Source organism: Sycon ciliatum, chromosome 1 (assembly GCF_964019385.1).
Source record: "Sycon ciliatum chromosome 1, ocSycCili1.1, whole genome shotgun sequence".
Classification (NCBI taxonomy): domain Eukaryota; kingdom Metazoa; phylum Porifera; class Calcarea; order Leucosolenida; family Sycettidae; genus Sycon; species Sycon ciliatum.
In genome coordinates this window covers 87171497-87198996 of record NC_088643.1, presented here as the reverse complement: position 1 = coordinate 87198996, position 27500 = coordinate 87171497, and the positions used below count along the sequence as shown (strand labels likewise).

Here is a 27500-nt window from a genome sequence, read left to right as displayed (position 1 = left end):
GTATTTGACTTGCAATTGTCCTGGAATTCTCACGTAGATTTTTTATGCAGCAAAGTTAGCAAATCTGTAGGTTGTCTGGTGTCTCACTGCTCCCACTTGTCCTCTGAATGTATTCGTCTTGTTTATAAATGTTAGGGTTGGTTCACATATCGCCGGTACGCGCCGGGAGTCACCGGGAGTGGGCCTCTTGCAACCTCTTCCGGCGCATTGCGATTATGTGAACCAGTGCAGTCATAACAAAACCATACGGTAAAATATCGCAAGGGACCGCCAGCAAAGTTGGACAGTGCCCAACTCTTGCGGTCTGCCCCGGCGGCGATCCCGTACAATTTTGACCAAAAGTGGTTTGTGAACCGTTCGCGCCGGTGCCGGGAGGGATCGGAAGCCAGACTGTCAAAATTTCAAACCAAGACTTGTCCTAAATTTTCCTAAATTGAAGCTAAAGATGAGGTCCGTTTGCCATTCTTGTAGTCCTTTCAAGGTGGCAAATTAAGTCAGCATACCACCCCGCCTTCTCGGATGATCTGCTTGACTGTTGTGCAACTTATGAGACAAATACAATTGAAACAAAAAAATACGAAGGATACATAGACAACGCATAATTTCGACACCACCGCTTACTAGACAGCAATAAAAGGTGTAGAAGTAGTTTCATGATCTCCAGTAAAAGGTAGCACCGACTGGCCATCACCGAAAGACCTTGACCTACTGAAGAAACAAAGAATTCAAGCTTCAATTGGCAAACTTGTCGTAGCATTTGGGCACATTCTGTACTACTTTGTAGTAGATTTGGTACTCGAACCGTATGCGCAACGGATCGGGAGCTGGCTCACCGCCGAAGTCTTGCGATGTCTTGCGGCGTCGATTTTGCTTATGTGAACCAACCCTTACCTTCTTCCTATCTTTCTCTACGGCGCCGATCGCTGTCATCCGTGCTTTAAAAAGAACGAAATGGCGCTTTTAGTGACATTTCGCATACAAATCCCCATTTAGTAGGGCGCAGCCACCCAGTTTCGGTGGAAGTGGCGAGTTCGATTGGGAATAAAGGAGGAAAGGAGCGTCTCAGCTTCCTCGGACCAAGACCATTCGACTCAGCACCCCGAAGACTACAACTGGTGAACATTTGATTACTTCCCCTTTAAAGACAGTATGTGTTTTAGACTCACTTCACTCAGCTGCTATGTGGTTGGTCGGCCGGGTTCTTTTTTGTCTTCTAAGTGTGGCCAGCCATACAGGCATGCATGCATACCAAGCATGGTACGACTTCTGAGCACCAACCTGGTCTGCATAGACAACGCGAGCGCCGAGTTCTTCAAGACGCTGAGCAATGTTTGACTTTCCAGCCGCAATACCACCAGTCAGGCCGATGACGTAAGAGCGAGTCCGTTCTCGTTTCACTGCTTCACACCGAGATGCTGCAAGCACACACATACATACCCAGATAAACAGTGTTGAGTAAGTTGCGCTCATGTATAGCATTCCGGGCACACACGCGCGCGCGCACACACGTACACACTTCAAAAACTACATGGGTAGCACAGGAGTAGTGCATGAGCAATGCGTGAGTGATAGACCCTTTGTCATCTGTTACACTAGACTTCTCACTCAATGCACTGGCAACAGTACATGGACTGCAGAACCAGACCAACGGCATCAAGTAACGTTGCAGCTGCATGCAATGAAACTCTCTTTTATCCCACATCACGATGACATAGCCATTAGGCATATACTTCAAGTAAGACATTCAGTGCTTATGTCGTATACTGGTAGCAGTGACCCACTTGATCCCACACACCAGTAGTCAGGCTTGATGGGCTGCAAGCACACACGATGTACTCATAGCAAGAAAACTGAAGCCTGAAGAAATTGACATACATTCATCAAGGCTTTGCACACGTTCCCATCTCCTCATCCAAGGGTTGCGACGCACAGACTGAACCGTAGGTTGCAGCTGAATAGGACACAGAAGTGACGAGTCAAATATCACAATATCAAAGAAACTGCACCAGAGGCTAGCTGGTGCATGCATGCAATCAGCTATTCTTACCTTCTGGTGCATGCATGCAATCAGCTATTCTTACCTTCTGTAGTTCATTCATACTACATGTAGTGTAATTTTATTTTATTTTTTATTTCTACTTTATTCCCGTAGCTATGCAGAAGACGTTACTTCAGTAACGTCTGGCGCTAGCCAGGGTCCACACAGCTTTAATTCCCGTAGCTATGCAGAAGACGTTACTTCAGTAACGTCTGGCGCTAGCCAGGGTCCACACAGCTTTAATTTGGTGTTTGTTTGTTTGTTTGTTTGTTTGTTTGTGTCACGCCTGGAGCTATCCCGTATCTGTCCCGTATCTGTGACTACAAAGGCTCTACAGGATCGTACATAACAACTGGCCACAATATTGGCTGGTACCGTATCTGTCCCGTACCGTACCACCGAGCACAGCTGGCCACAAACAGCTGGCCACAATATATGGTATATGGTATATGGTTCAGTTCCAAGACTGGAGCTCGCTGAACCAATCGATAGTCGATAAGCACTGGCCAAAGAGGGACCACACTTTGCAGGCTTCGAGGGATGTATCGAATGAAGAAAAGTTGAACTGACTTGGTTCGGCAGGGATGGCAACACTTCGTGTGTCTCGCTGACTTTGTAATTGGAGTGCGGTGCGGCAGTTGAGAGGTTAGAAAGAAGTAGTGGGTGGTTGGTTATCACCAGGTCTAACGCACTGGCATGACCACTGTGTTGGGAGTAATGTGTGGGAAAAGTAACGAGCTGTGATATGGAGAGCATTTGAAGCAGACAAAGCAGTTGATGATGAACCCGCATCTGTGGTCGATCCATACCAATCCGAGCAACGAGCGTTGAAGTCCCCAGAGACGAGAAGCATGGAGTCGGGCAAAGATAAGCGTTGCAACATGGATTGAACTGAGTAAAGAAATTATTGGTTTGGCGGTGTGTCAATGATGGCGGCCTGTATCTAGGGTTCCCAGTAAAAAGGCAACGCCTGTTGGGACTCCCCTAGTAAAATAATAAAATCTACTACTACTACTACTACTGTACACCGATCCTAAATAGCGTAAGATCATAACGTGAAGCAACTTGGAAGAATGAGTATGAATGCGAAGTGTATCGGGGAATGAATGTAGAGCGATTGTGCGGGTTCGAATCCCAGGTTATGCCCTGAAATAAAAATAGGAGAATTGAAAAATTTATAACATCCCTATGCTTTTTTTGTCCAGGTCATCAAGGCAAAAAAGCATAGCGTGGGGCCCTGAGCTTCCAAGCTCTCTCGTTTGGTGTTTGTTTGTGTCACGCCTGGCGCTATCCCGTATCTGTCCCATACCGTACCGTACCAGCAAAGACAGCTGGCCACAATATTTTTGTTTGTTTGTGCCATCAGCATGCCCGGCGCTATCCCGTACCTGTCCTGTACCATCAAGAGTACGGTACCATCAAGAGAATGAGTATATATGCGAAGTGTATCGGGGAAATGCATTCAGGCCGATAGTGCAGTAGCATTTTGTGTGGATTTGTGTGCGAGGCCGAGATCCCACTGGCAGGCTGGCTGGGCCGCCTGTCGACCAGCCCGCGAATCGCATGTAGGCCGATAGCATAATAATTATAACGTATATAGATGTATGGCAGGGATTCGTATTATGTAAACGACTCCCTGCTGTATAGGGAGATTTTCTGGAAAGAAATACGAAGTAGGGAGACGAGGAAATGCAATTAGAATGGACGTTAGTTGCCGAATAGGTGACAGGATGCGTCAGCAAAAATATACTTGAAGTACTTTGGAAGAGAGATCCCGTCATCTCCAAAATAATCCTGAACGGGCGAGTCAGCGCCGGTCACAGGAAACGTCGGAAGAGAGATCCCGTCGACTCCAGAACGTCCGTGATCGGCAGAGTCAGCGCCGGTCACAGGAAACGGCAGGACAGACATCCCGTCGACTCCCGAACGCCCGTGATCGGCAGAGTCAGCGCCGGTCACTGGGGGTGTGCGGATAATGCTCGAAGAGGTGGCAGATTCTGCTCGAAAAGCAGTGAAATTGGCAGAACCATACAAACCTTATGGCGGGCAATTCCTCGAATTCTGCTCCATTTCTTTATCCACCTACCAAACATGCATGAAACTTACCAGAAAAAGTACCGAATTCTGCCAATTTTTCTGCCGGAATTATCCGCATATGCCTACCGGTCACAGGAAACGTTAGGACAGACATCCCGTCGACTCCAGAACGCCCGTGATCGGCAGAAACGAGACAGGTACGGGATAGCGCCAGGCGCAGGCCGATGGCACAAACAAACAAAAATATTGTGGCCAGCTGTTTGTGGCCAGCTGTCTGTGATGGTACGGTACGGTACGTGACAAATACGGGATAGCGCCAGGCGTGACACAAAAAAATAAAAATAAACACCAAATATTAATCCCGTAGCTATGCAACAGACGTTACTTCAGTATCGTTTGGCGCTAGCCAGGGTCAACACAGCTTTGACACGTTACATGCATGATGAGCAAGCAAAAAAGCATAGCGTAGGGCCCTGAGCTTCCAAGCTCTCTCGTTTCACCGTCCAATGGCAAAAGCCAATGCAAAGGAGGGGTGTTAGCTAGCCATGGGAGTGCGAATGGGCTATGTGCTGAACATAACATAGGCTGGCTCTGTCCCGGGGCTGCTCTGCACACACACACTAACCGTCAAGAGATCTCAGCCACAAAACACTACAGTAACCCATCATCCAGCCACAAGCCACAAGCCACAAGCTACAAGCTACAACTTAAAAGTACAAGCTACAAGCAATGTCATGACCCTTACCTGGTATGTTGGCTGTAGTCGGCCAAGATCAAGACGTCTCAAATCTGTTGAACTAAGCTTGTCATGTTCAGTTACCATAGCCAAGTCAGCAACATGAAGTTTCAGAGGTGAAAGATCCTAAGAAATAAATATACAACAACAACAATGTTTCTTTGAAACTATGATATTTGGCCTGCAAAAGCGAAGAAGGTGACTGCTCCCAATGTTGGAGCTTCCTGCCGACTGAATGACACTTGACTAAATCATGACTGTTGTGACTCAGCCAAGTCAGCCAAGTGTCAGTCAGCCGGCAAAAAGAATGAGCTCCAACGTTGGGAGCAGCCACCTTCTTCTAATACTACCACCAAAGTCGCAACTTCTCAGCTCGTAAGCAAAAGAAAAAAGGTAAAGGTAGCGAACAGTTCTCCATATTCATTTCATGAATTTTGAAGAAAGACACGTTGGTAATGTTGTGGTGAACGGCATAGTTGAGGAGGGTTGCGGCTACTTTCCATGCCACCAAAGAAATGCAATGATAATTCGAATAGCACATCTACATGCAGAAAAAGGTGTGTGAGTGCGTGTGCGAATCTATGATAGAATAAACCATACTTCCAAGACCACCTACTTGTAATTCAGACTCAGACATACTCTACTACTACTAACAACGAATAGAAACGCATACTAGTGGTACAGTATCTGAGTTGTGACATTTTCGTGTTCAGATACTGAGAAAATATTCAGTTTTTCTGTGAACTACACGACCTCTTAGCCGTGTTGATTTGCTGAGAAACACAACAACCCGGCTTAGCTACAACTACTGTTGTCCTCTTCGCATCATCCTTACCTTTTCTTTTCTGATCTTGTTGATGAAGTCCACGCCACTGGCGACTTCCGGCGTTGCCACAAGCAGCTGCAATGTTCCATCAACACCAGCTGGACCCGCTGCATCCTCGATTTTCTCTATGTTGATCTCCAGATTGCCTCGGATACGCCCCAAGAATTGCTCAAGGAAAGACTTACGGTACTCAAACTGCACAACAGAACAGAATACAACATACAAACATGGTCATCCTCCTGATCACCCTATTACAAGATTGCTGGGCCTGGTTACACACGGATCATCGGCAGAGAAACAACTGAATAATAATTTATATTATATAATTTATATTGTACATACAGTGCTCTGCTGAATCGCCTTCCCTGTGTGTTTGACATTCCGTACTGTCTTTGCTATGTTTATCTTGTTCTGTATGAAAATAATTATCATGTGCACCACCTGGGAATTTTCATCAGAGCACGATGTACACTCAGGACATAATATATTTTAAAGTTTACATGCGTAGTGAACGGGCGTCAATCTCAATGATGAGAGACATTAAGGGCGTGTTTGGTTGGTACAATCTAGAACAGGATTCAGTTTGGTTGGGACTGTGCCTGTTCTGGGTCGGCCAGAACATGTTCTACTTGCTCCGGCCTCCAGGCTGGAGCAGCCAGATTTTTACTTTTTCACAGCGTAACCTGGCGGGAACATCGATTTTGGTCCCAAATGATCATGCGCATACGCTTTTGGGTTGCACTTGGCATGCACTTGGTGTACCGTAGAAAGTGACCATGGTGACTCGTACACAATTTCACGAATTCAACCGCGTTTGACACACTTTTCACATGAACGTACTCTGTTTCTGGAGTACCGTTTGGTTGGCATGAGGTTGCTCCATGGGCACCAGCTGTTCGATCCTGTTCTAGATCGTACCAACCAAACACGCCCTAAGTGTAGCATTACAGTGGAGCTAGACATAGGTCAATCGTCACTATACACCCATAACAAGTATATTCTACGCAGGAAACATTCAGTCTAATCCTCGCTCACCGGCTGAATGATATCACCCAAAGTCTTCTTGCCTAACATCTTCGGACTGGTCAAACCAATTGTTAATTTCTTGCGGGCCAGAAGGCAGGCAGTCGCAAGGAACAGTCGATGGCCGTAATGCAAGCGATCAAACGTACCCCCTACACAGTCATAGAACACAAGTATTATTATAAGCTTCAGAAAAGGCACATACAATTCACTATGTCCAAGTAACAGCACCAATACAACAGCCATGGGTCTGCAACAATACAACATCCATGCGTCTGTAACAACAGCCATGGGTCTGCAACAATTCGGACGCGAGGTAAGTACATTTTCGCTGAAAAGGACAGTCAGAAGAAAAACAATTCTTCAAAATAAATAAAAACAACACTACCCTGGTAAAATGATGGTTTAGTGGTTTAGTGTGTGCGCTAAGCCTTGTTTACGAACACACAGCAGTAATCATGCACACCTGATCTTCAACTGATAATCCATGTGAAAGCATTCTCCGCGCACAATGTCTTTATGACGCCACACTGATTGCCTACGCAGTACACACATGTGCATCATACTCATCACTCTGCCGCGTGCTGTTCAGAAAAGTCTCTCTCACTCGCACACTCTCACTCACTCACTCACTCACTCACTCTCTCTCTCTCTCTCTCTCTCTCTCTCTCTCTCTCTCACTCGCTCACTCTCTCTCACTCGCTCACTCTCTCTCACTCGCTCACTCTCTCTCACTCGCTCACTCTCTCTCTCACTCGCTCTCTCTCTCTCTCTCTCTCTCTCTCTCTCTCTCTCTCTCTCTCTCTCTCTCTCTCTCTCTCTCTCTCTCTCTCTCTCTCTCTCTCTCTCTCTCGTCTGTCCCTAACCGTAGGCTGATCCACCTCTTCTACCACTCTGAGTCACAGCTCCTGAGTAACTGCAGGTCTGTGTTCTGATCCTGTAGCAAGCCTGTGGGTGGAATATACCTAAAAGCACGCTCACCATTACCCACACTACCCCATTGTAATCCAGGCTTACACTAGCACAGGAGTGCACGCACCAACATATCCTGTTGACTTACCCAATACGACATTGTCATACACTTTGGCCCCGGAACCATCAAACAAAGGCTGCATGAACACAAAGATACATGCACAAGAGAAACAGGCAATTTCTAGAAACGTGCATGCCTGGGAATACTTGGCTGCGCATAAACCTACATACTAGTACACCTACAGTCCATTCATTGGAAACTGGCACCCTAACTTTTTGGTGTCACATACTAGTACACCTACATGTATACTTACTACATGTAGATCTCTGCAGTGGCGGTCTGCGTTTCAGGAGACCATGAGACCCGTCCCGTCAACGGCCCTGCTGCTCCGGACCTGCTCAATCCCCATCATCCCTGACAATGTGTCCAAGGTTCAAGGTCCAAGGTGTGTGTGTGTGTGTGTGTGTGTGTGTGTGTGTGTGTGTGTGTGTGTGTGTGTACGTGTGCGCGCGTGTGTGCGTGCGTGTGCTTGCGTACATGCCCTTCCAAAAGAAACGGTGAAGATCTATGCCTGCTGGTGACAAGTGACTAAAGGCCACTAAACTGCACAAGCCCCAAAGACGAGATTTCTGAACAAAATGAGAATTTAACTCGGATACTGAGCCAGCAATAAATGTAAAATAGACGAAAAGCACAATGGAACGTTCGCTGCGCTCACCTTCCCCTCTTCGGTCCTACCTAACCTTGAACCTTCCAAGTTGGAAGGCTGTTGGTTTGCGCACTGGAGATATGTTAGAGCTAGGTCTCAAGTCGTTGAATGTCTCAGTAGCCTGTCAGTTTTGTGCCCTGTTATCACACTTTCTGACCTTGTCACAGTCGTGGATAGTTGCTTTATAACTCGTTCCATTTTGCTTGCCCTCTATTTTACAAAATGAGAATTCGTATCATTTTCCTTCAGTCTCACGTTAGTACCACATGCTTTGAGAAGCCAACATATCGCGATGCAGCCTGATGTGGATCATCTACACATACTTAGGCACAGACACACATGAATTACATCCACACGTACTTACCAACAGGCTAACATCGCCATTGCGAGCATCTCCATTTCTGTCATCTACAACAGTGGGCTCAACACCCAACGCGGACAGCCTAGCAACAAGGTCACTGTGACGCACCATGGCCGCCTTTGATATCAGTGCAACATCACATTTCGACAATGCTACGCTATGACGGTCAAACACTTGTTCTGCTGATGTCATGTCCACGGCTATTGCAACTTCTGAATCATTCGGACATGATGCATATACATCGCGTACCATCTTGAGTCGCTGAACAAGTCTTGTATTGTCAGTTGTTGTGCTATGCGAGTTGGCATCAATGACAAGGAGCTTTCCCTTAGGTGGGAAGTGACGCAGTGCAGACAGTACAGTAGCCGGGGCATGATCATCGCTAGAGTCAGCCAACAGAACACCAGTACGGGGATGGATGAGTGACATGCTACTGCTGCTGCTGCTGTTGAAATGCCGAGCTATGCGAAGTGATCTCAAGGTATGGATCTGTTGTGCAGCTCTTAGCATTGCTCTCCCTCTCTCCAGTTGGAGTAATGATATTGATTGTCTGTGGGAAATACAAAGCATGAAAACAGAACATAAGTAGTGTACCACGACATGATCACTATTGATGTTCAGGGTATCAGACATCAGTACATGTATATCGAATGTATACACACACACACACACACACACACACACACACACACACACACACACACACACACACACACACACACACACACACACACACACACACACACACACACACACACACACACACACACACACACACACACACACACACACACACACACACACACACACACACACACACACACACACACACACACACACACACACACACACACACACACACACACACACACACACACACACACACACACACACACACACACACACACACACACACACACACACACACACACACACACACACACACACACACACACACACACACACACACACACACACACACACACACACACACACACACACACACACACACACACACACACACACACACACACACACACACACACACACACACACACACACACACACACACACACACACACACACACACACACACACACACACACACACACACACACACACACACACACACACACACACACACACACACACACACACACACACACACACACACACACACACACACACACACACACACACACACACACACACACACACACACACACACACACACACACACACACACACACACACACACACACACACACACACACACACACACACACACACACACACACACACACACACACACACACACACACACACACACACACACACACACACACACACACACACACACACACACACACACACACACACACACACACACACACACACACACACACACACACACACACACACACACACACACACACACACACACACACACACACACACACACACACACACACACACACACACACACACACACACACACACACACACACACACACACACACACACACACACACACACACACACACACACACACACACACACACACACACACACACACACACACACACACACACACACACACACACACACACACACACACACACACACACACACACACACACACACACACACACACACACACACACACACACACACACACACACACACACAAATGACACATCAAAATAATGACACTGCAAATGCCAAACCAGCTTTGTTATATTCGAACATTTCGGCACTTGACCATCATCAGGTACAAACAATAATCCTATTCGAGCCGACAAGGAGAAGGTTATATGGAGTGTGTTCCGCCGATGATCTGTCAATTCTCACGCCGAAATACCGGCGCCTATCAAAGTGCAATGTTCGAAGAGCGGCGGCTAAGATCATAGTAAGATGCCTACAGCACAAGTGTACTGTGAATCACTGTGCAATGCACTGTGAAGAAAACAATCAGCAAAGGTGGGTGATCGTGCGAGTGAAAAAGAGAGGTGCCACAGCAGCCTGGCCCAGGCTACTGTCAGCTGATAAGGCCAATTTGCAAATTGCACGAGGCAATTGAGATCCAGAGGTGATATGAGAAAACTGACAGTAGCCTGAGCTAGACTGCTAGTGGTGGCACCTCTCTTTTTCACTTGCATTATCACCCACACCCTTTGCTGATGCCGTTCTTTACAACGCATTGTATAGTGATTCACAGTACACTTGTGGTGTTGGCATCTTAGCTGCCGCTCTTTGTACATTGTACTTTGATAGGCGCCAGACTTTTAGTGTGAGAATTGACAGATCATCGGCGGAACACACTCCACATATTATAAGCTGCCCCTTGCCAGCTTGATAGCATCACTATTTGTATCTCATGATGGCCGAAATGTTCTTATATAACGAAGCTAGTTCGGATTTTCGGTGTCTTTTGGAATGGGAGTGTCCACTTGAGTGTATTCTACATCGTTGAAACTGCAAGAAGATTCAAAACTTCTCATGACATTCTCAATCGTGTGCAATGACATACGGAGAATGCTTCATGCCTTGATATCTGCAGTGTAGATGTGAATACGCTATAAACAGTTGTTCTACATCACGTATTGCTCAAAACATAAATAAAATCAATGTCCATCTAAATATAAACTAGCGTCCAACCTTTTTTTCCTTCCTCTAGATTATTTCAGTTCGTCCATCACCTGCCGAAGTCCACTGGAATGACCCAAGACAAATCTAACTACTGAGTAACAGTTTGCTAGTGAGCGACAGCACGGTCAAATAATTAATTCGAACTAAAGGAGAAGATGTATTCATGGTACATGTAAGTAGATTATCCAATTGTCTTTGGGTCAAATAATTCAAAAATCATGACGTCAAATCTCGTCAACATCACGTGCACATAATTTTCTTTTGGCAGAGATTGCTATTTTGAGTTTGAAGTGAATTCATGAACCTTGATCTTCGTCTTGGTTCGCCATTGCATTGGCATTGGCTTTTCCTATTTCGATGAAGCGCTTGTAATATCATTGTTGACCTCTGGGCATTTATAAAACCGAGCAAATAAGAGTGAAAACTACTTCTTCGTGCATGTAGTGTTAACGTTGTGTGTGGATCTCCTCAATTTCACCATGTTGTCACGTTTGAGGTGGACAGTGTCCTCTGGTCAGCGTTGCACATCTCTAAGGACTCGTCCCAGTGTCTCTGGGCGAATGTATTGTAGTTCTCACGCCGAAGAGCTTCAAAGTGCTGAAGTAGACGATACCAGAAAGAGTTTGGAGAAGGAGGACATTCACAGAAGTGTCCTGGAGCTTGGAAGTACCCCTGTCCCTAAATCTTACGTACTGCCTACAAAAAAGCTTAATTCTGCTCATTGGCTGAAGAAAGAGCTGCATTCAGAACTCCAGAAAGGGCGTACATTTTCTCGTCCCCAAGTCTTACATGTGGTGAAGTGTTACGATAGAGCACTGAGAGAATGTCAAGGTGGCAATACAGATAAGATCCATGTCCTTGGACTGCTCAACAACAACTACGTTCACAATGCAATAGACCGCGGTGGTATCATTCCAGCGGAGGAGTGTTCAGCTTTGGTGAGTGTAGGCAGTAGCATGCATCAAATAATGCAGTGTCTACTTGTATTATCATGTGGCCTCGGAAAAGGCGGTGAAACGGAAATGTGCAATACCAGTATAGGCTAGTTAATGTTGTTTGATACCAGTATGTCATGGCCAATAATCCATGCCAGGACCGCCGGAAGCAGTTTTGGATTGGTCTGGCAGTTTCAGTGCCTTTCATACTTTGCGTATGATATGCCGGGTACACATGGCTTCCATAGTAGTAAACACATATGTACGTGTGTTCGTGGATAAAATGTTGGCCCGGTGATAACCTGACCACCGGACCGGTTCCGGTTGGCCTGCATGCATCTTGACCCCTGCTGCTTCCAGCTATGCATTCTTTTTTTGTTTGGGAAGCAACAGTCTGAAGTCCATGCGAGGTCGATGTCCAATCATCGTGACGGGTGCAGGAGCTCTCTCTCTCTCTCTCTCTCTCGCTCTCTCTCTCTCTCTCTCTCTCTCTCTCTCTCTTTCTCTCTCTTTCTCTCTCTCTCTCTCTCTCTCTCTCTCTCTCTCTCTCTCTCTCTCTCTCTCTCTATCTATCTATCTATCCATCTATTACACAGTGACACGCACACACACACGCACGCACACACACATACACCCACACCCACCCACACCACACACACACACACACCCACACCACACCCACCCACACACACACACACACACACACACACACACACACACACACACACACACACACACACACACACACACACACACACACACACACACACACACGATAGGGTACCCATGCTCCCCGGATAGAAATACTCGGAACTCGTTACCCGGCCAAACCCCTACCCGTTGCAGCCCTAGTATCTACAGTGGGTCTGTGTGTCGTTATTTGTGGACTCCCTGGGCCACTGTGATGTAGCATGTTCGAGCCATATTCATTCATGTGCTTGCCTGATTGTCTTCTCCTTCCCCATGTACTTTCCTTCTTGTCTGTGTACCCAGGTGCCGTCAGTTCGGAGAATCGTGGAGTTTTCTGAAGGGAATATTGAATTCTGGCGAAGATGGCTTCAGTCACTACTGCAGTCTATTGCCACATCCAAGTTCTTGGACAATGTTGAAGATTCCTCCAAATTGGAAGAGTTCCTTGAAGCTCTGGTCATGCAGAGGTCTTGGCCTAGTTTCCAGCCGTTCCTTCAGTAAGAGCCGTTTTGTCCGTGAAGATCTTCATCTGAGGATGAGTGGGCTTGTTTTGAGTTTTGAAACTATGCCTGGATAAAATCTTTGTCAAAACAGTCTCTGATATATAGTTCGGGGTATCAAGCTACACGGCGTGCTGTGTACATGTACTGTTTGTACTTGTAATACCTGGGTGTTATATCGTCAAGAATGTGAGTCATGTCAGGACTTCTACATGTACACGGCATGCTGAGAAATAATGCGCATTTACGTTATTGGCTTTGTATGTGTGTATCTGCCCAGGACTTTGCAACCTGCACTGCCTGTAGTGATGTCTCGTGCAGACGAGGTTCCATCTGATTTACTGATCTCACTGGGCCGCAGTCTGTTTACATCGTTCCAGCAGCAGCAGCAGCACGTTCCACTCTCCCCTTTCGACTCGGCACTTACTCAACCATCTTCTTGCCAACTGCAGCAGGACTACCAAGAGTCGGTGCTTCCAGAGCTGTGTTTCCGAGCCCTAGACTTCTCTCCCGAGCAGGTATGTTTTCTCTAGGAAAATGTTGAATTTTTCATAGTTTTCTTATGATAGTTTTCTGTGGAGATCAATATCAAGACGTGAAATAAATTTCAGTCTGCCAGATGATACAACATGTTTCATACCTAGTGAATTATTCTGTAGTGAGACTACTGCCAGTACTGGGAGACATAATTTCAGTCAACCTTGCGAACAATGACCGTCGATGACGCATGATAAAAGTGTTGTTATCTTTTTTGGGAGTTGTCGTTATTCACAAGGTTGATTGTATGCAGCAGTCAAATAGTTGCTAGGCATGGAGATAATGGTGTTACTGTAATGACGTGCATAGAGGCGCATGTGCCCTTTAACTGCGTATAAGCGCACCCTCACATATAAGCGCATGGGCATGACACGCTGATGCTGCCAGAAGACCATGTTTACATGGTTGAATGTGCAATCTCCACATTCCTTACTGGTGACACAATTACAAGCACATATACCCAACGTAGTTATTTGCGAGGTTGACTATAAATGGTTTAGCCTTGTGTGTTCCGTGCTGATGAAACGAACAGGAGCGGTGAAGAGAAAGCATGTTTTGTTGTGATTGTGAGTGGCTTTCAACGAGTTGCCAAGAGATTTGAGATCATTATCAACAGGGATATTCCCCGCCGAATCTCGTGCGGACAGTACTGCATAAGGCCAGACCAAACAAAACAAAATGCCAGCCCGCATCAAACTACTTTATTTCTTTTTTTCTTCTTTTTCTATGGCCAATGGTTATACGCACCGTGTATACAGTGGATGTGTTGGCAAATGTACTGTGTACTTGTGCCAAGTCTCCTCAGACTGTGTGCATACACAGTAGGTGTACAAGTCGATCGACGTGACAAGTAGCCCCTGGTCTCCTCTCAAGCATTCTTATAGTTGTGCAAGTAACTTAGTTCACCAAAGTGTAAGAAATAGTTGCATTTGTGCCAATCAGGGCCATGGAAGTCATAGTCGACTCTGTTTTATGGCTGGAGAAGACTTCGTTCGTTGAGTGTTGTTCGTTGTGCTCTATATGTCGGCAGGTATGTAGCTTTGTCAAGCTATGGTCCAAGATTGGCTTCACCGTGCCATTTCCTGCCGACGTTGTGAAGTCTCATTTGGATGTATGGCCCGTTGGGCAACCAGAAGATTTAGCAGCTCTGATGGCTACTCTCTCTGTTCTTGTGGAAGGCGGTGGTAATGGCAAGGTATGTGTACTGATCATGGTGTTGTTCCTTGATAACTTGTTCACAGAGGCAGTGCTAAAATCAGAGTTTTAGCACATTCGAACGTACTTTGCAATATTACTAGCTTCGCACACTTGTGTGGCCGATCATACCGCTAGTTGCTTTCTGGTTTCTTTGAAAATTAACTCATCTTTGATATTTGCTCACCCAAAGGACGAAACAGTACTGTTCACAGGCTGGTTTCCTTCTTTGTAATAATAACCAGTGTAGAAGCTGCTTGTGGTGCCTTGATCCTTTCAGAGTGATTGTGTACCTATGTATGCGGACGGTAGTGGTGTACTGGTACCTACAGATGTGGATAGTGGTGTACTGGTACCTACAGATGTGGATAGTGGTGTACTGGTACCTACAGATGTGGATAGTGGTGTACTGGTACCTACAGATGTGGATAGTGGTGTACTGGTACCTACAGATGTGGATAGTGGTGTACTGGTACCTACAGATGTGGATAGTGGTGTACTGGTACCTACAGATGTGGATAGTGGTGTACTGGTACCTACAGATGTGGATAGTGGTGTACTGGTACCTACAGATGTGGATAGTGGTGTACTGGTACCTACAGATGTGGATAGTGGTGTACTGGTACCTACAGATGTGGATAGTGCTGGTGTATGTACACACATACATGTATGTGGAAAACAGTCAGACTTAATCTCACACACCGGTAGGTTTCTATTGATTCATTTTTTTGTATATCGAAGTAATACCATTGTAATGTGCCATATCTTATTTCTTGCTTGCTGTAGTATGGCATTGACGTGAAGGAGCTCCTGAAAACCCATGCAGCTGCACTGAAGAAGCTACCAGGCTCAGTTGCTATGCACTTCAAGAGTACTATTCCGTATTTTCCCTGGGATGCAAAGGTAAGGAGCTGTGCCAGTGTCCCTTGCATCCACTTCCCATGCTCTCTCTCTCGTATAAGAGCCTGGGGTTCTTATTATTTCAGTTACAGATCTACCAGTTCAGAAGTAAGAGTGAGGCTTCTTGCAGTTTCATTTAGAAGAAAGGCATTCGAGCTGACAAGCTCGTTCTCATAACTCTGCAAAACACTGCACATCGTTTTCACATCAATTTTTTATCAATTTTTTATAGCAATGATTCAACATTTCGCCATCTTCCGGTGCTACTGCAAGTATAACATAACGTCCTTTTTTTGCAATGGACCAATATCTAAATGGCAGTAAATGCGTAAATCTTAACGTGTCAGGTTTTTGAAACCTACACTCGAGTACTCAGGGAGATACATAATAATTATTGTCAAAATGTATGTTTCAAGTTACATTGGGCACCAGAAAGGAACCAGTAGATCGTTATTCCTCCTAACAAGCATGTGCTTGTTGGCATGCTGCATTGTTGTTTTTCATGCAGTCAGTGAACTGTTGCATACTTCAATTGTGACCCACACTGCTTAGAGATTGTGCTCGCACACAAGGTCTGTGTGCTCTTTAGAGACTGTGCTCGTATTATTTCTTAAAAGTACGAAAAGAGTCCAGGTCTCCAATAATGACCGGGAGCATGGGTTGTCAGAAAATTGTTGAAATTTAGGCACATACTATAGTAGCAGGTTTCTCGACGATGAAATGGCATGTACCGGTACCTCGCACTGTTGTGATAGCAGCACAGTCCAAGATCAATTGAAGTGAATACGAGCATGTCCGAAAGATGTTATTTGTTGTGTGTCACTTTTTCGTGGTACATGTATAGTTCTTGCATTGGTGTGGTGTTCGATTTTGGTATCTCCTTCCTTGCTGTTGATTAGATACAAATGCTGAGATCTCTTGTGAACTATTCGACTGGTGCTTCTATTCCGACATCTGTGGAGATCCTTCAGCTGCTGTCTGCCTGCAATGTGCATGATAGTTCGGTGAGACAGTTCTTCGGGGTACTGATGTAGTTTCTCAGCTATTGAATGGTTTTAAAAATTTGCTTAACACATTGATAAGACTGTACTGTACTTCATAGTAATATTTTAGATTTAGCATTTATGTGTACATGTCCATCCTCCCCCGCCAGAGTAGCAGGCTCTCATTACAATGTTCGCGTAGGGGCAGTCTAGAGGGTAGCAACAGCTGCCGGAATGGTGCTCAATGCACTGGATACAGAGCCTCAATACACTGGATACAGAGCCTCAATGCACTGGATACAGAGCCTCAATACACTGGATACAGAGCCTCAATGCACTGGATACAGAGCCTCAATGCACTGGATACAGAGCCTCAATGCACTGGATACAGAGCCTCAATACACAGCTGCGTACAATGTCATGGTGCCTACTATGTAGTGTGTAGGACATGAGACGCAGATTAATTAACAAGCCGCTCTGACATGGCTTTGTCTTGCTTGTGTGTATTGGAATACTTTTGACATTTCTCTGCATTTCCGCTGGGAATTCAAAGCTCATAATCTGTATGTAGACTCCGAGTCTGTGATGCTGCATGCATCAGGCATGGTATGGCATGCATCAGGCATGGTATGGCATGCATCAGGCATGGTATGGCATGCATCAGGCATGGTATGGCATGCATCAGGCATGGTATGGCATGCATCAGGCATGGTATGGCATGCATCAGGCATGGTATGGCATGCATCAGGCATGGTATGGCATGCATCAGGCATGGTATGGCATGCTTGCAAAGTTTGGTGTTGTGCCTTGTTTTGTTGTGATTCTACAGCTTTTTGTAGATGTGTTGTCGCTGATTACGTCCGCCAAAGATCCATCGCCAATGAAAGATGCAGGTCACTTGTTGACGATTGCACGCACTGTGCCACATCACGTGGGCCAGCCGCTGCCCAACCGAATCATGTCACCCAAGGTTAGTACTGTGTTGTTTTACTCCTACACGTGGCCGCCGCATTGTCTACAGTCTAGTCATTGTGTGAACAAACTTTGGTGTTCTGGCTGCTTGATAATTATGTGATCTACTGTAGTCTCGGTCTTCTTTGCGTGGCTTATTGTACTTTAAAATGTTGAGTCGTGTTGTTAATTTTTTTGCACTATTTCCGTGTTTCTGCAATCTTGTAATTTCCTTTTTGTTGTTATCCAGGAATGGTCGTTTTGGAACTTCTACCACAAGCATCTACTGGAGAGTACTGTTGTTCGTTTGGAGCATGCAGTGGAAATCTTCAACTGTCTGAAATCCGCATCAGCTGCTTGTGAGTACTGTGTGCACGCAGTTACTGAGTACAATGTGCACGCAGTTACTGAGTACTATGTGCACTCAATCTCTGGACAGGTACAACACAGGTACAACACAGTAGCTGCTGTTTCAATATTGTTATGGCTTATGCCTCTTCAGCGGAACTCAGCATGGCTGGCTGAATTGATTGCAATGAAGGCGGCTGGCCAGTGAGCTGCAAAGCTTCTTTTCTTTAATTGACTGAAAGTGTCATAAGTTAGAGTGCTCCAACGACGAGGAACATAGCCAGCCTTGCACTGCAGCGTAAAACAGATAACTTAGATGCAAACCAGAAAGAGTGCTCAACCAAGACAAGACGAGATGAGAGAGAGAGAGAGAGAGAGAGAGAGAGAGAGAGTGCATGTGTTTTACTGTTATGTTCAATACCGAGGTTTTGTGTTTGTGTGTTATCCTTTATCCATACCAGACAAACTGGTGACTGTATGTGGCATTAAGCGGGCCTCGGTTTTCGACAAGGAAGCTGAGGAGAGGGTCTATGAGGCAACCAGTCATGCCTTGGTTGAGATCTTTACCACTTACCCTCCGCATTGGACGCAGAGGCAAAGCTTGGCAATGGAAAAGCTCTTTTCGAAAACGGTTGCGAAGATTGTGCACGACATCTTCAGGCGAGGTCTCGCGCTGCCGCATTGCTGCCTCGATCTTGTTAATCTTCATGAGAAAGTTGATAAGGTAAAGTTTACCTCACACTTTAAATCGTGTGCTTTGACTTGGTGCTTAGAATACTCGTAGGAGGTATCCATGTAGAATTTGATTATCCTGAACCTCCATCGATATGTGTTGTATTATAAATACAAGTAGTTCTTTAAAGTACCAGGAGTTGGTGTATCTTGCTGTCCTCTCCATATCCTTCATGGTATTCTGCATGCCATTGTCCTGCAAGTGGCGCATACTGTAGTGTCGCGTATAAAAGCATGACCTGTATAGAAGCATGACTCGAATAGAAGCCGATTTTTCGAAGCCCGTCGGGACACAGAAGCACGATTTGAATAGAAGCCGATCTCTGCAAGGTACGCATGCAAGTGTGTGTGTGGCAGTATGTACTGCACAGTTTAGACTGATGATGTTGACGTAGAAGCATGTTTTGAATAGAAGCAAAACTTGAATACAAGCATGGTTTGAACCCCGGCTTATACGGCCGTAAGCAACTGCTTTTATACGCGGCATTACGGTACTTCAAGTGGTTGTGTGATCATGTGTAGGCATGTGTGTGTGGACAGTCTGAGGGTCTGATGCTCGCTAGCTTATTCTGCCTCGCTTCGTTTGCTGTTGTTATCGCTAGACAAACGTGTTCGGTGTACCACATGAGGTGCTGCATCTTATCCATGCCGTTGTTGGAGACATGCCACTGAGAAGAGTTTTGGACTTGTTACGCTTGACTGCTGATATCAAAAAGGTATTTACTCTATGTCTTACTTGTCTTCTCTCCTGCTTTTATCCGTATTCATCAGACACAGGGTGCATTTCTTTACACGTTCTTGACCCAGGTTTGGAATTGTCAATGGCCAGGATGAGCGGATTGCGGCCATGTAAACGAACAGCTGGAATCTATCTATACTCATGATCGCTCTCTAGAACCATGGAAAGATGTCACGTGTACAACCAAGAGTACATAACCCCCAGAGTGTGCAGCGCCTGATCCAGCTCTGCATAGGGTCTTGGTCGAGCGTAATCGGATCTTTGCGTCATAATACCGTACACATCTGAGGGGAACCCGGGGAGTCGCGGGTACTCTAGGATCAAAAACAATGGTGCCCTGCCTCGAGACCGGCCTTGTGCTGGTGTGGAGTGTACGCATGACATCAGAAGATCCGATTACGCTCGACCAAGACCCTATGCAGAGTTGGATCAGGTGTTGCACACTCTGGGGATTATGTACTCTTGGTACAACTCTTTGTGCAAATCAGTAGTAAAACGTTACATGCAGCAGGCATGCGTGGTGTCAAGAAAGCGTAGACCAAAATTTAATGTGTATATCCCGGTGGGAGAATTAAGAATATTCGTAAGTCTGAGTGACTAAAAAGGAGGATTAGAACTTAGAAGGTCCGTCTTCACCTTGGAATGGGGCAGAATTAGATTCTGTGGATTCCGGTGCAGAAATTGGTGTAATTGAACGGTGTGTGCATTCTAGATGGATGGAATTGTGTGTATTGGAACGTGCCCGTAGTCACTGCATCTTTGTCCATCCTGTGCTTACTGTGAGTAATTCAGGATTGTGTTGAACGAGGCGTGGATATTTGCCTGGAGCGGGCCAGTAAGAAATGAGCTGTATCACATGCTGTTGTTGTGTGTCTGCAGCAAACGAAGTATGTCTTCCTTCCCGACATTCTGGAAGAGATCGGAAAGCGTATTGTGGCCTTGTCGACATATGAGTATGTATCAGCTCACCACTGTACTAGTCTCCTGAGCGAAGTGTATGTGCTGAGCCAGGCCGCTCATGACAGCAGTGCCGCCTCGAATCAATGCCAACCCTCGGATCAGCAGTCTCATGTGCCAGCGCCAGCAACGCCTGCATCAGCCGGTGCCAGTCCACTGCTGCGCACTGTGTATGCGCGCATGTGGCCGAAACTGGAGGCTGCACGAAGAAGAGATCTGTTCAGCTTGGAGGAGCACGCTGCTGTCTTGGCCAACGCTTGGCAGAATGATATACCCGCTGAACAAAGCCAGACGGTGAGTGTAGTAGTTCTATGGAAAGAATTATTACTGTAAGCATGTCAGTGAGCTAAGCTGCGGTGGTATAGTGTGTGTTACACAGGGCAGCAATTACACTTGATTAGTACAATGGTGTAGTAATTTGTATTGCACATCTACAGTTGTGGCAAGTGAAATCCGACACTTGCCATAGGGGACAGCGCCACAAATGGACATCAATGATGTAATGCACTGCACCTAATTTGTACTATAGAGCCGTATGCATCCCAAACAGATTGAAAGATCACAGCGTAGATACACACGGTTCACAAATATGGTACACATGAGGAGTATTGGTATCCAATCCCCATTCATTTTTGCCAGCACCTTAACCTTTTGAACCTTGACTGTGATGAGTACGAATTTTGTCATCAGACAGATAAAGTTGTATGTAACACATGTACTGTACGTATGCAGGGCTGCAGACTGCATGGTGCAGTCCCTTATGCCAAGTGTTGGATTTCACTTGCCACAACTGTACTAGTTCTGCTCACTGTACAATGCTGGGCAACATGCAGAAAAAGATTTACGAGCTAGACGTGTAGGCTTGTGTGTCTTCATGTAACCATAGCACACACATGTGTAGGGCATGGCAGGGCTGGACAGGGCAGGGCAGGGCTATAAGGCAGGGCAGGGCAGGGCTGGGCAGGACAGAGCAGGGCAGGGCTGGGCAGGACAGAGCAGGGCAGGGCTGCAGTGCACCCAAGTGCACCCAGCGTTGCTCTTTCCCTCAATCCAGATTTCATTGAACAGCACTGTACAGCTCCATTTTATAGACTATATACGGATCTGCACGTGGAGTCAGGTACTTGTACATATTTTAAAATGAGATCCTGGATGTGAGATCCTGGATGTGTACACTATATACTCAGGCTGCGTTTACACGGAGACGAAACGAAACGAAACGGAACGAAACGGAACGAAAACGGGCTGGCCTTGAATCGTTTTCAAACCGTTTACACGAGAACGGCAAATCGTTTTGAACCGTTCACACGAAAACGGAAAACGGGCGAGCAGGCTGGAGTTAGTACGTGCTGGCTTGGCGCAAGGGCGGGAAGTAACACGTTAGTTGGAGTTGGTACGCGCTGGTGGTCGCCAAGGTCAGGTATTTCCCGCGAAATATAGTCCCGCGCGGAATGGTTCCCATGACCGCGCTCCGTTTCCAATCGTTTTCACTGTTTTCACCGTTTACACGAGAACGAAAACGTTTTGAAAACGTTTTGAAAACGTTTCAAAACACTTTGAAGTGCGTTTCCATTTCGTTCCGTTTAGGTATCGTTTTCGGGCGTTGTCGTGTAAACGATAGTAGTTAACGCAACGATTTCGTTCCGTTTAGGTCCTACTTCGTTGTCGTGTAAACGCAAATCGTTTTCAATCGTTGTCGTGTAAACGCAGCCTAAGTAACCTGTAGCTGCTCGTGTTCAACGTCTGATAAAGTTGCATTTGTGGCGATTTCCTGGCCTTATTTGCACAGATTTTACTGAGGCTGCTGATAAACTATGCCAGCTTGAGAGCACCAACTCCAAGTGATCAAGAGCTGGTTTTGGAAGCATTGACATCCTATACCTCCTGTGGAAGGTTTAGATGTGTGGAAGTGCCCACAGAGCCCCACTGGCAACAGTGGCATGAGACCCTGGGTTCTGCAGTCACGTCCCTTCTCCAAGCTGTGGAACGTCTCGATGATCATGATGGCAAAGGAGTGCAGTACCGTGAGACCTTGGCGCTCATCTGTGCACATGTAAGTGTGATGCTGCCTGTACACTGCGCAAGTCTGCAGCAGTGCTGCTGCTGTCCACTTTTGAAAACTCTTTCCTCCTCTCTCTCTCTCTCTCTCTCTCTCTCTCTCTCTCTCTCTCTCTCTCTCTCTCTCTCTCTCTCTCTCTCTCTCTTCCCGTTTTGTCTGTACACGAATACAAGTAAACAACCTGTGATGTGATTGTAACTATATTCTTCAGTGCCATTAAATATCCATAGATCTAGCCCTCATGTTCTCTCTGTCGCTAAATGTCAACTCAAAGGTTCTTCTGCTAATGTGGACTAGAATATGTACAGGAAAGGCAACTATGGACTTAGTATATTCAAGTATGTTGCTCCTTCCAGTCTAAAGAGTAACCATGGGGCATAGAAATCAGCATTATGGTGGACAAGGACAGTGTGACGAACCGCTTTCAACTTGCCACATGAGCAAAAAAAGTGCCGCTTGCACACTTCCATGCAATACCTCTGCACATACGTGCATGTGTGTGTGTGTGTGTGTGTGCGTGCGTGCGTGCGTGCGTGCGTGCGTGCGTGCGTGCGTGTGTGTGCATGTGTGTGTATGTGTGTGTGCGCGCGCGTGCGTGCGTGCGTACATGTGTGTGTGTATGTGTGTGTGTGTGTGTGTATGCGCGTGTGTGTGTGTGTGTGTGTGTGTGTGTGTGTGTGTGTGTGTGTGTGTGTGTGTGTGTGTGTGTGTGTGTGTGTGTGTGTGTGTGTGTGTGTGTGTGTGTGTGTGTGTAGCAGACCCTGTTTTATGTGCCAAGCGAAGCTCCGAACCATGAATGCTTTGTATTCAAATCTTCTTGTCCAGTGCCCGTGTCCTAAACCTCTCTTTATTGTCCCTTTACTCGAATCTCTGGCCCGTATGCTGTGCCTGGTTTTGTTTTCGATCCAGCTTGGAATATCTGGTCCTAAGTTGGAGGAGTTGCTACTGTCACAGGCTCTGTGCGATGCATCGCCCAAGGTACCATTGATAACTCATTGATAACTCATTGCTAAGTCCACCACATTGCTACTGTTGCCGCTGGCCTGTTTTTTTTGATATCGCCTTGCATCCTCTGTAGTTGAACTTTGGGATTAGCAGCTGCTCATTCATACAGTGTGGGGGAAATGACTCTAACAGCTATTCTTGCGTAAGGACACTAATAATTTTGTGTTTTTGCAGTCATTTCCCCCACCCTGTATGAATGAGCAGCTGCTAATCCCAAAGTTCAACTACAGAGGATGCAAGGCGATATCAAAAAACATTTTGCAGATACAAGTTTTGTCTGGTGTGTGGCCCCGCTTTTCTTGCCATGAGCGCTTACGGTGGTTGTTCCGTATGTGTGTATGCGTGCGCGCGCGCGCGCGTGTGTGTGTGTGTGTGTGTGTGTGTGTGTGTGTGTGTGTGTGCCTGCACTACTTTGTGCTACAGAGCGTTCCAGTACTGGCTGTCGGTAGAAATTCAATGCCAGTGCTGTGGAACTTTACCGATGGTGTTGCCAAGCTCCCACCGTCGTTGATGGATATCGTCAAGCATTGCCACTTAGCGCATGATTTCTTTACTGATGGGTCAGTCATATAGAGTAGCCCTAAGACTGTACTGCATTGCACTCATATCATACAGGGCATTTGTTGACATTCGTTTCAGGAACCATAGGAACTTCTGTTTGTGTTGAACAGTTCTGATTTGTTGTGATTGTGTGTATTTGCTACTAGCTACCGGGCGCCACTCTCTGTGTGCATCGTGTTTTGAAATAGCTGCACTTGTAAGTGTACTGCTGTGGACATTGCCCATCATCTGTGTGTTCTCTCTCGTAGCTCACCCTACATGCGCACTGCATTGCAAGGACTCGCCACACCGCTTATCGCCGTTCTAGATCGCGTACATGATGGTTACATGCACGACTGCGGCTCAGATTTACTGGATGTGGCCATGGCGAAAACGTTTGAACATTTAGTGCCAGTGTGGAAAGAGCATTTCAGGTAGGGATATTTCATGTTCCATCATGCTTGCTGCTGTCGTTATTATCTTCTCTTCTAGGATTTGACAAATGTTGAACGTAATAAAGTAGACTGCTTCTTCTGAGCCGCACAAATGCAAGCTGCCAGTCGAAAGTGCTAGTGCCAGTGAGTGCTTCTCTGCGTGAACGGACCACAACATCAAGAATACGGATCAAGGTCATGTGACAATCGCCTGCACTGGGTACGCTGGTGTTTCAGTGGATCTATTTTGGCCTGCTCTCCTGATGCTCTGCTTGTAAGAGCATCTATCCGAGCACAACCTTTCTGACTCACTGTGCAGGACTGTCTGTCAGAACACAAAGTTAACTTGATGCGTCTGTCGTCTGAACAAGGTGCGCTTTTGAAGATGACTCCAAATGTTCAATTGTTGTTGCTGTTCTGTTTGTGTTTCAGTGGTCTGTTTGAGGACTTGAATTTGCTTGACCTCTGTGCCCTGCTCAAGTTGCTTCGCTTGTCCAGCCTCAGCCCGTAAGTATGGCTTGATGGTGTCATTTAGTTCGCCTGTGTATATCTGTATCTGTGTGCACCTATGCATGTGTGCCTCTGTGTGCATGTATGCGTGTGGGTGTGGGCCGGTGTGCGTGTATGCCTGTGTGTGGGCGGGGGGAGGGGTGTATGTGAGACAGAGACAGAGGTGCAAGACAGAAATACAAGAGAGAGAGAGAGAGAGAGAGAGAGAGAGAGAGAGAGAGAGAGAGAGAGAGAGAGAGAGAGAGAGAGAGAGAGAGAGAGAGAGAGAGAGAGAGAGAGAGAGAGAGAGAGAGAGAGAGAGAGAGAGAGAGAGAGAGAGAGAGAGAGAGAGAGAGGAGAAGATTTAACAGCACACAATGTATTTGATGTGTTTGTGTGTGCCTGTGTTTACAGTGACCGTCTGCCTGTATATCACAAGATACTCAGTTCTGCCGTGTGCTTTCACCATGATCAACTTGGACAAATGAACTCTCAGGCCATGGGGCATGTTCTGTCGGAGATGTGTGCAAGTGAAGTCTGCTACCCAGCTGTTGTGTAAGGCTAGTCACTAATCTGCAGAGCTGTCTAAAACCCGTTGAGACCTGGACAATCAAATTGGACGAAGTGTGTCATGTTTTACCTAGTGTAGCTTCATGACATATTTGCCGATATTTTCAAGCAGAAATATCTAGACCCACAACTGGAGTGACTCAGCTGTTGTCTCAAGCTGCTCTGACCTCTCTATGCACTCATGTTCTGAAACAGTAGGGATAGTCCTCTGCCCACACTTGTACCATTCAGAATTAGAAAATTTAGAATCTGACTAAGGTTTAGTAATCATCATAGTCATGTTCACATACAGGATTGTAGATTATTGTAACATGATGTGAAGTGTGACAGACTCACAGACTCACAGACTCACAGACTCACAGTGGCACACCTAGCACCTGTACAGTATTTGTACTGCAGTCTGCAGTTGTCCAGTTCCACAGTATCAGTACCTGCACTGTATTGCCAACTACCGAAGCACATGGTGTGTGACTGGGAAGCTTTAAAAAAAAATTTAAATCTTTATCTCTGTTGGCACTGCTGCTTGTTGTTTTCATATGGTTTGCAGGCAGAAGGTAGCTCCGAAGCTGATCTGGATGCTGCATAACGGCGGCCCATCTCTTGTTACCTTGCCGCTTATCAACAGTATTCTCACGTACATGAAGTAAGCACAGCTACTGTCCTGCATCTGACGTACATACACAGTAATTACTCGTTCACACACGACTTGCGTTTTGCAGTGTGAGCTTGGAGAGCACACTCGTAGAATGTGATGTACCAGTAATGCTGGGCGAGACACGATGCGATGATGCTCGTTCCCAGGCAGCTACTACGTACACAATAGCGTAGTGTCATAATCAGTGCAGCATTTTGATTTCTGCAAGTCACTTCACCAATACTGTAAATATACAAATTTTCGGCAGCTATTTAATTTCGGCTAAATTCGGCACCGACCCATAACGCCTAAATTAAAACGCCGATGAAAATTTTCACAGCATCTGTCGCACTATACCGTGCCCTCTACCCCACGCCGAAAATAAATCGCCGCCGAAATGTCAAAAATCGTGAAGTGCCGAAATTTTGCAGCGCCGAAATTTTGTATATTTACAGTAGTGTGGAAAAGTCTCACTAAAATACATGCTGCACAACATGATTGCTGGGTCAATGTTTACCCACCAATTGCCACACACACCTACTCTAACTCTGGTTCACAAACCCTACTCTAACTCTGGTTCACAAATCTACCCTAACACTGGTTCTATTTCACCCAGAAGTGGTGATTTTATTACTACCAGCCGTGCTTAGCATCCTCACGCTCGAGCCTTGTTAGATGGTGGTCTTGCAGCATGTTGTTGCTGCTGTTCATATTCTTGTAACCTTGTTGTTATCATTGTTGTCGTTGTCACTGCTGTGTTTGTATAGAACCGCAAATATCCAGGATGAATCTGCTCTGGTACAAGCAAGGCTCTGTGTCTCTAGCTTGGTGGAAGGAAACCTTGGCTACTTGCAGGAGGCATCGCCAATGACTACACATCTTGCTGGTGGGTTCCAGATCTCTGTGTATGTGTGTGTGTGTGTGTGTGTGTGTGTGTGTGTGTGTGTGTGT

The 27500-nt window shown here is 46.2% G+C and overlaps 2 protein-coding genes across 2 annotated transcripts in view; one reads left to right on the top strand and one right to left on the bottom strand.

Annotated features, from left to right (window-relative positions):
* The window catches only part of LOC135806147 (bifunctional coenzyme A synthase-like), a 31904-nt gene extending 20367 nt beyond the window's left edge, over nt 1–11537 (bottom strand). The window contains exons 1-8 of the mRNA XM_065320299.1: nt 11362–11537; nt 8707–9253; nt 7721–7769; nt 6673–6812; nt 5647–5832; nt 4821–4937; nt 1876–1951; nt 1279–1415 (exon numbers count right to left, since the gene is read on the bottom strand). Coding sequence (XP_065176371.1) covers nt 1279–1415; nt 1876–1951; nt 4821–4937; nt 5647–5832; nt 6673–6812; nt 7721–7769; nt 8707–9213 — 1212 coding nt within the window. The 5' untranslated portion in view covers nt 9214–9253; nt 11362–11537. The remainder of the gene's footprint in view (nt 1–1278; nt 1416–1875; nt 1952–4820; nt 4938–5646; nt 5833–6672; nt 6813–7720; nt 7770–8706; nt 9254–11361) is intronic.
* Nucleotides 11538–11634: 97 nt separating this feature from the next.
* LOC135806145 (uncharacterized) overlaps nt 11635–27500 on the top strand; it is a 25111-nt gene continuing 9245 nt past the window's right edge. The window contains exons 1-19 of the mRNA XM_065320296.1: nt 11635–12290; nt 13281–13474; nt 13758–13995; nt 15045–15209; nt 15995–16111; nt 17008–17112; nt 17921–18061; nt 18293–18401; nt 18852–19114; nt 19725–19838; nt 20741–21112; nt 22608–22871; nt 23787–23855; nt 24306–24442; nt 24692–24856; nt 25289–25363; nt 25760–25900; nt 26463–26558; nt 27317–27435. Coding sequence (XP_065176368.1) covers nt 11832–12290; nt 13281–13474; nt 13758–13995; nt 15045–15209; nt 15995–16111; nt 17008–17112; nt 17921–18061; nt 18293–18401; nt 18852–19114; nt 19725–19838; nt 20741–21112; nt 22608–22871; nt 23787–23855; nt 24306–24442; nt 24692–24856; nt 25289–25363; nt 25760–25900; nt 26463–26558; nt 27317–27435 — 3343 coding nt within the window. The 5' untranslated portion in view covers nt 11635–11831. The remainder of the gene's footprint in view (nt 12291–13280; nt 13475–13757; nt 13996–15044; nt 15210–15994; nt 16112–17007; nt 17113–17920; nt 18062–18292; nt 18402–18851; nt 19115–19724; nt 19839–20740; nt 21113–22607; nt 22872–23786; nt 23856–24305; nt 24443–24691; nt 24857–25288; nt 25364–25759; nt 25901–26462; nt 26559–27316; nt 27436–27500) is intronic.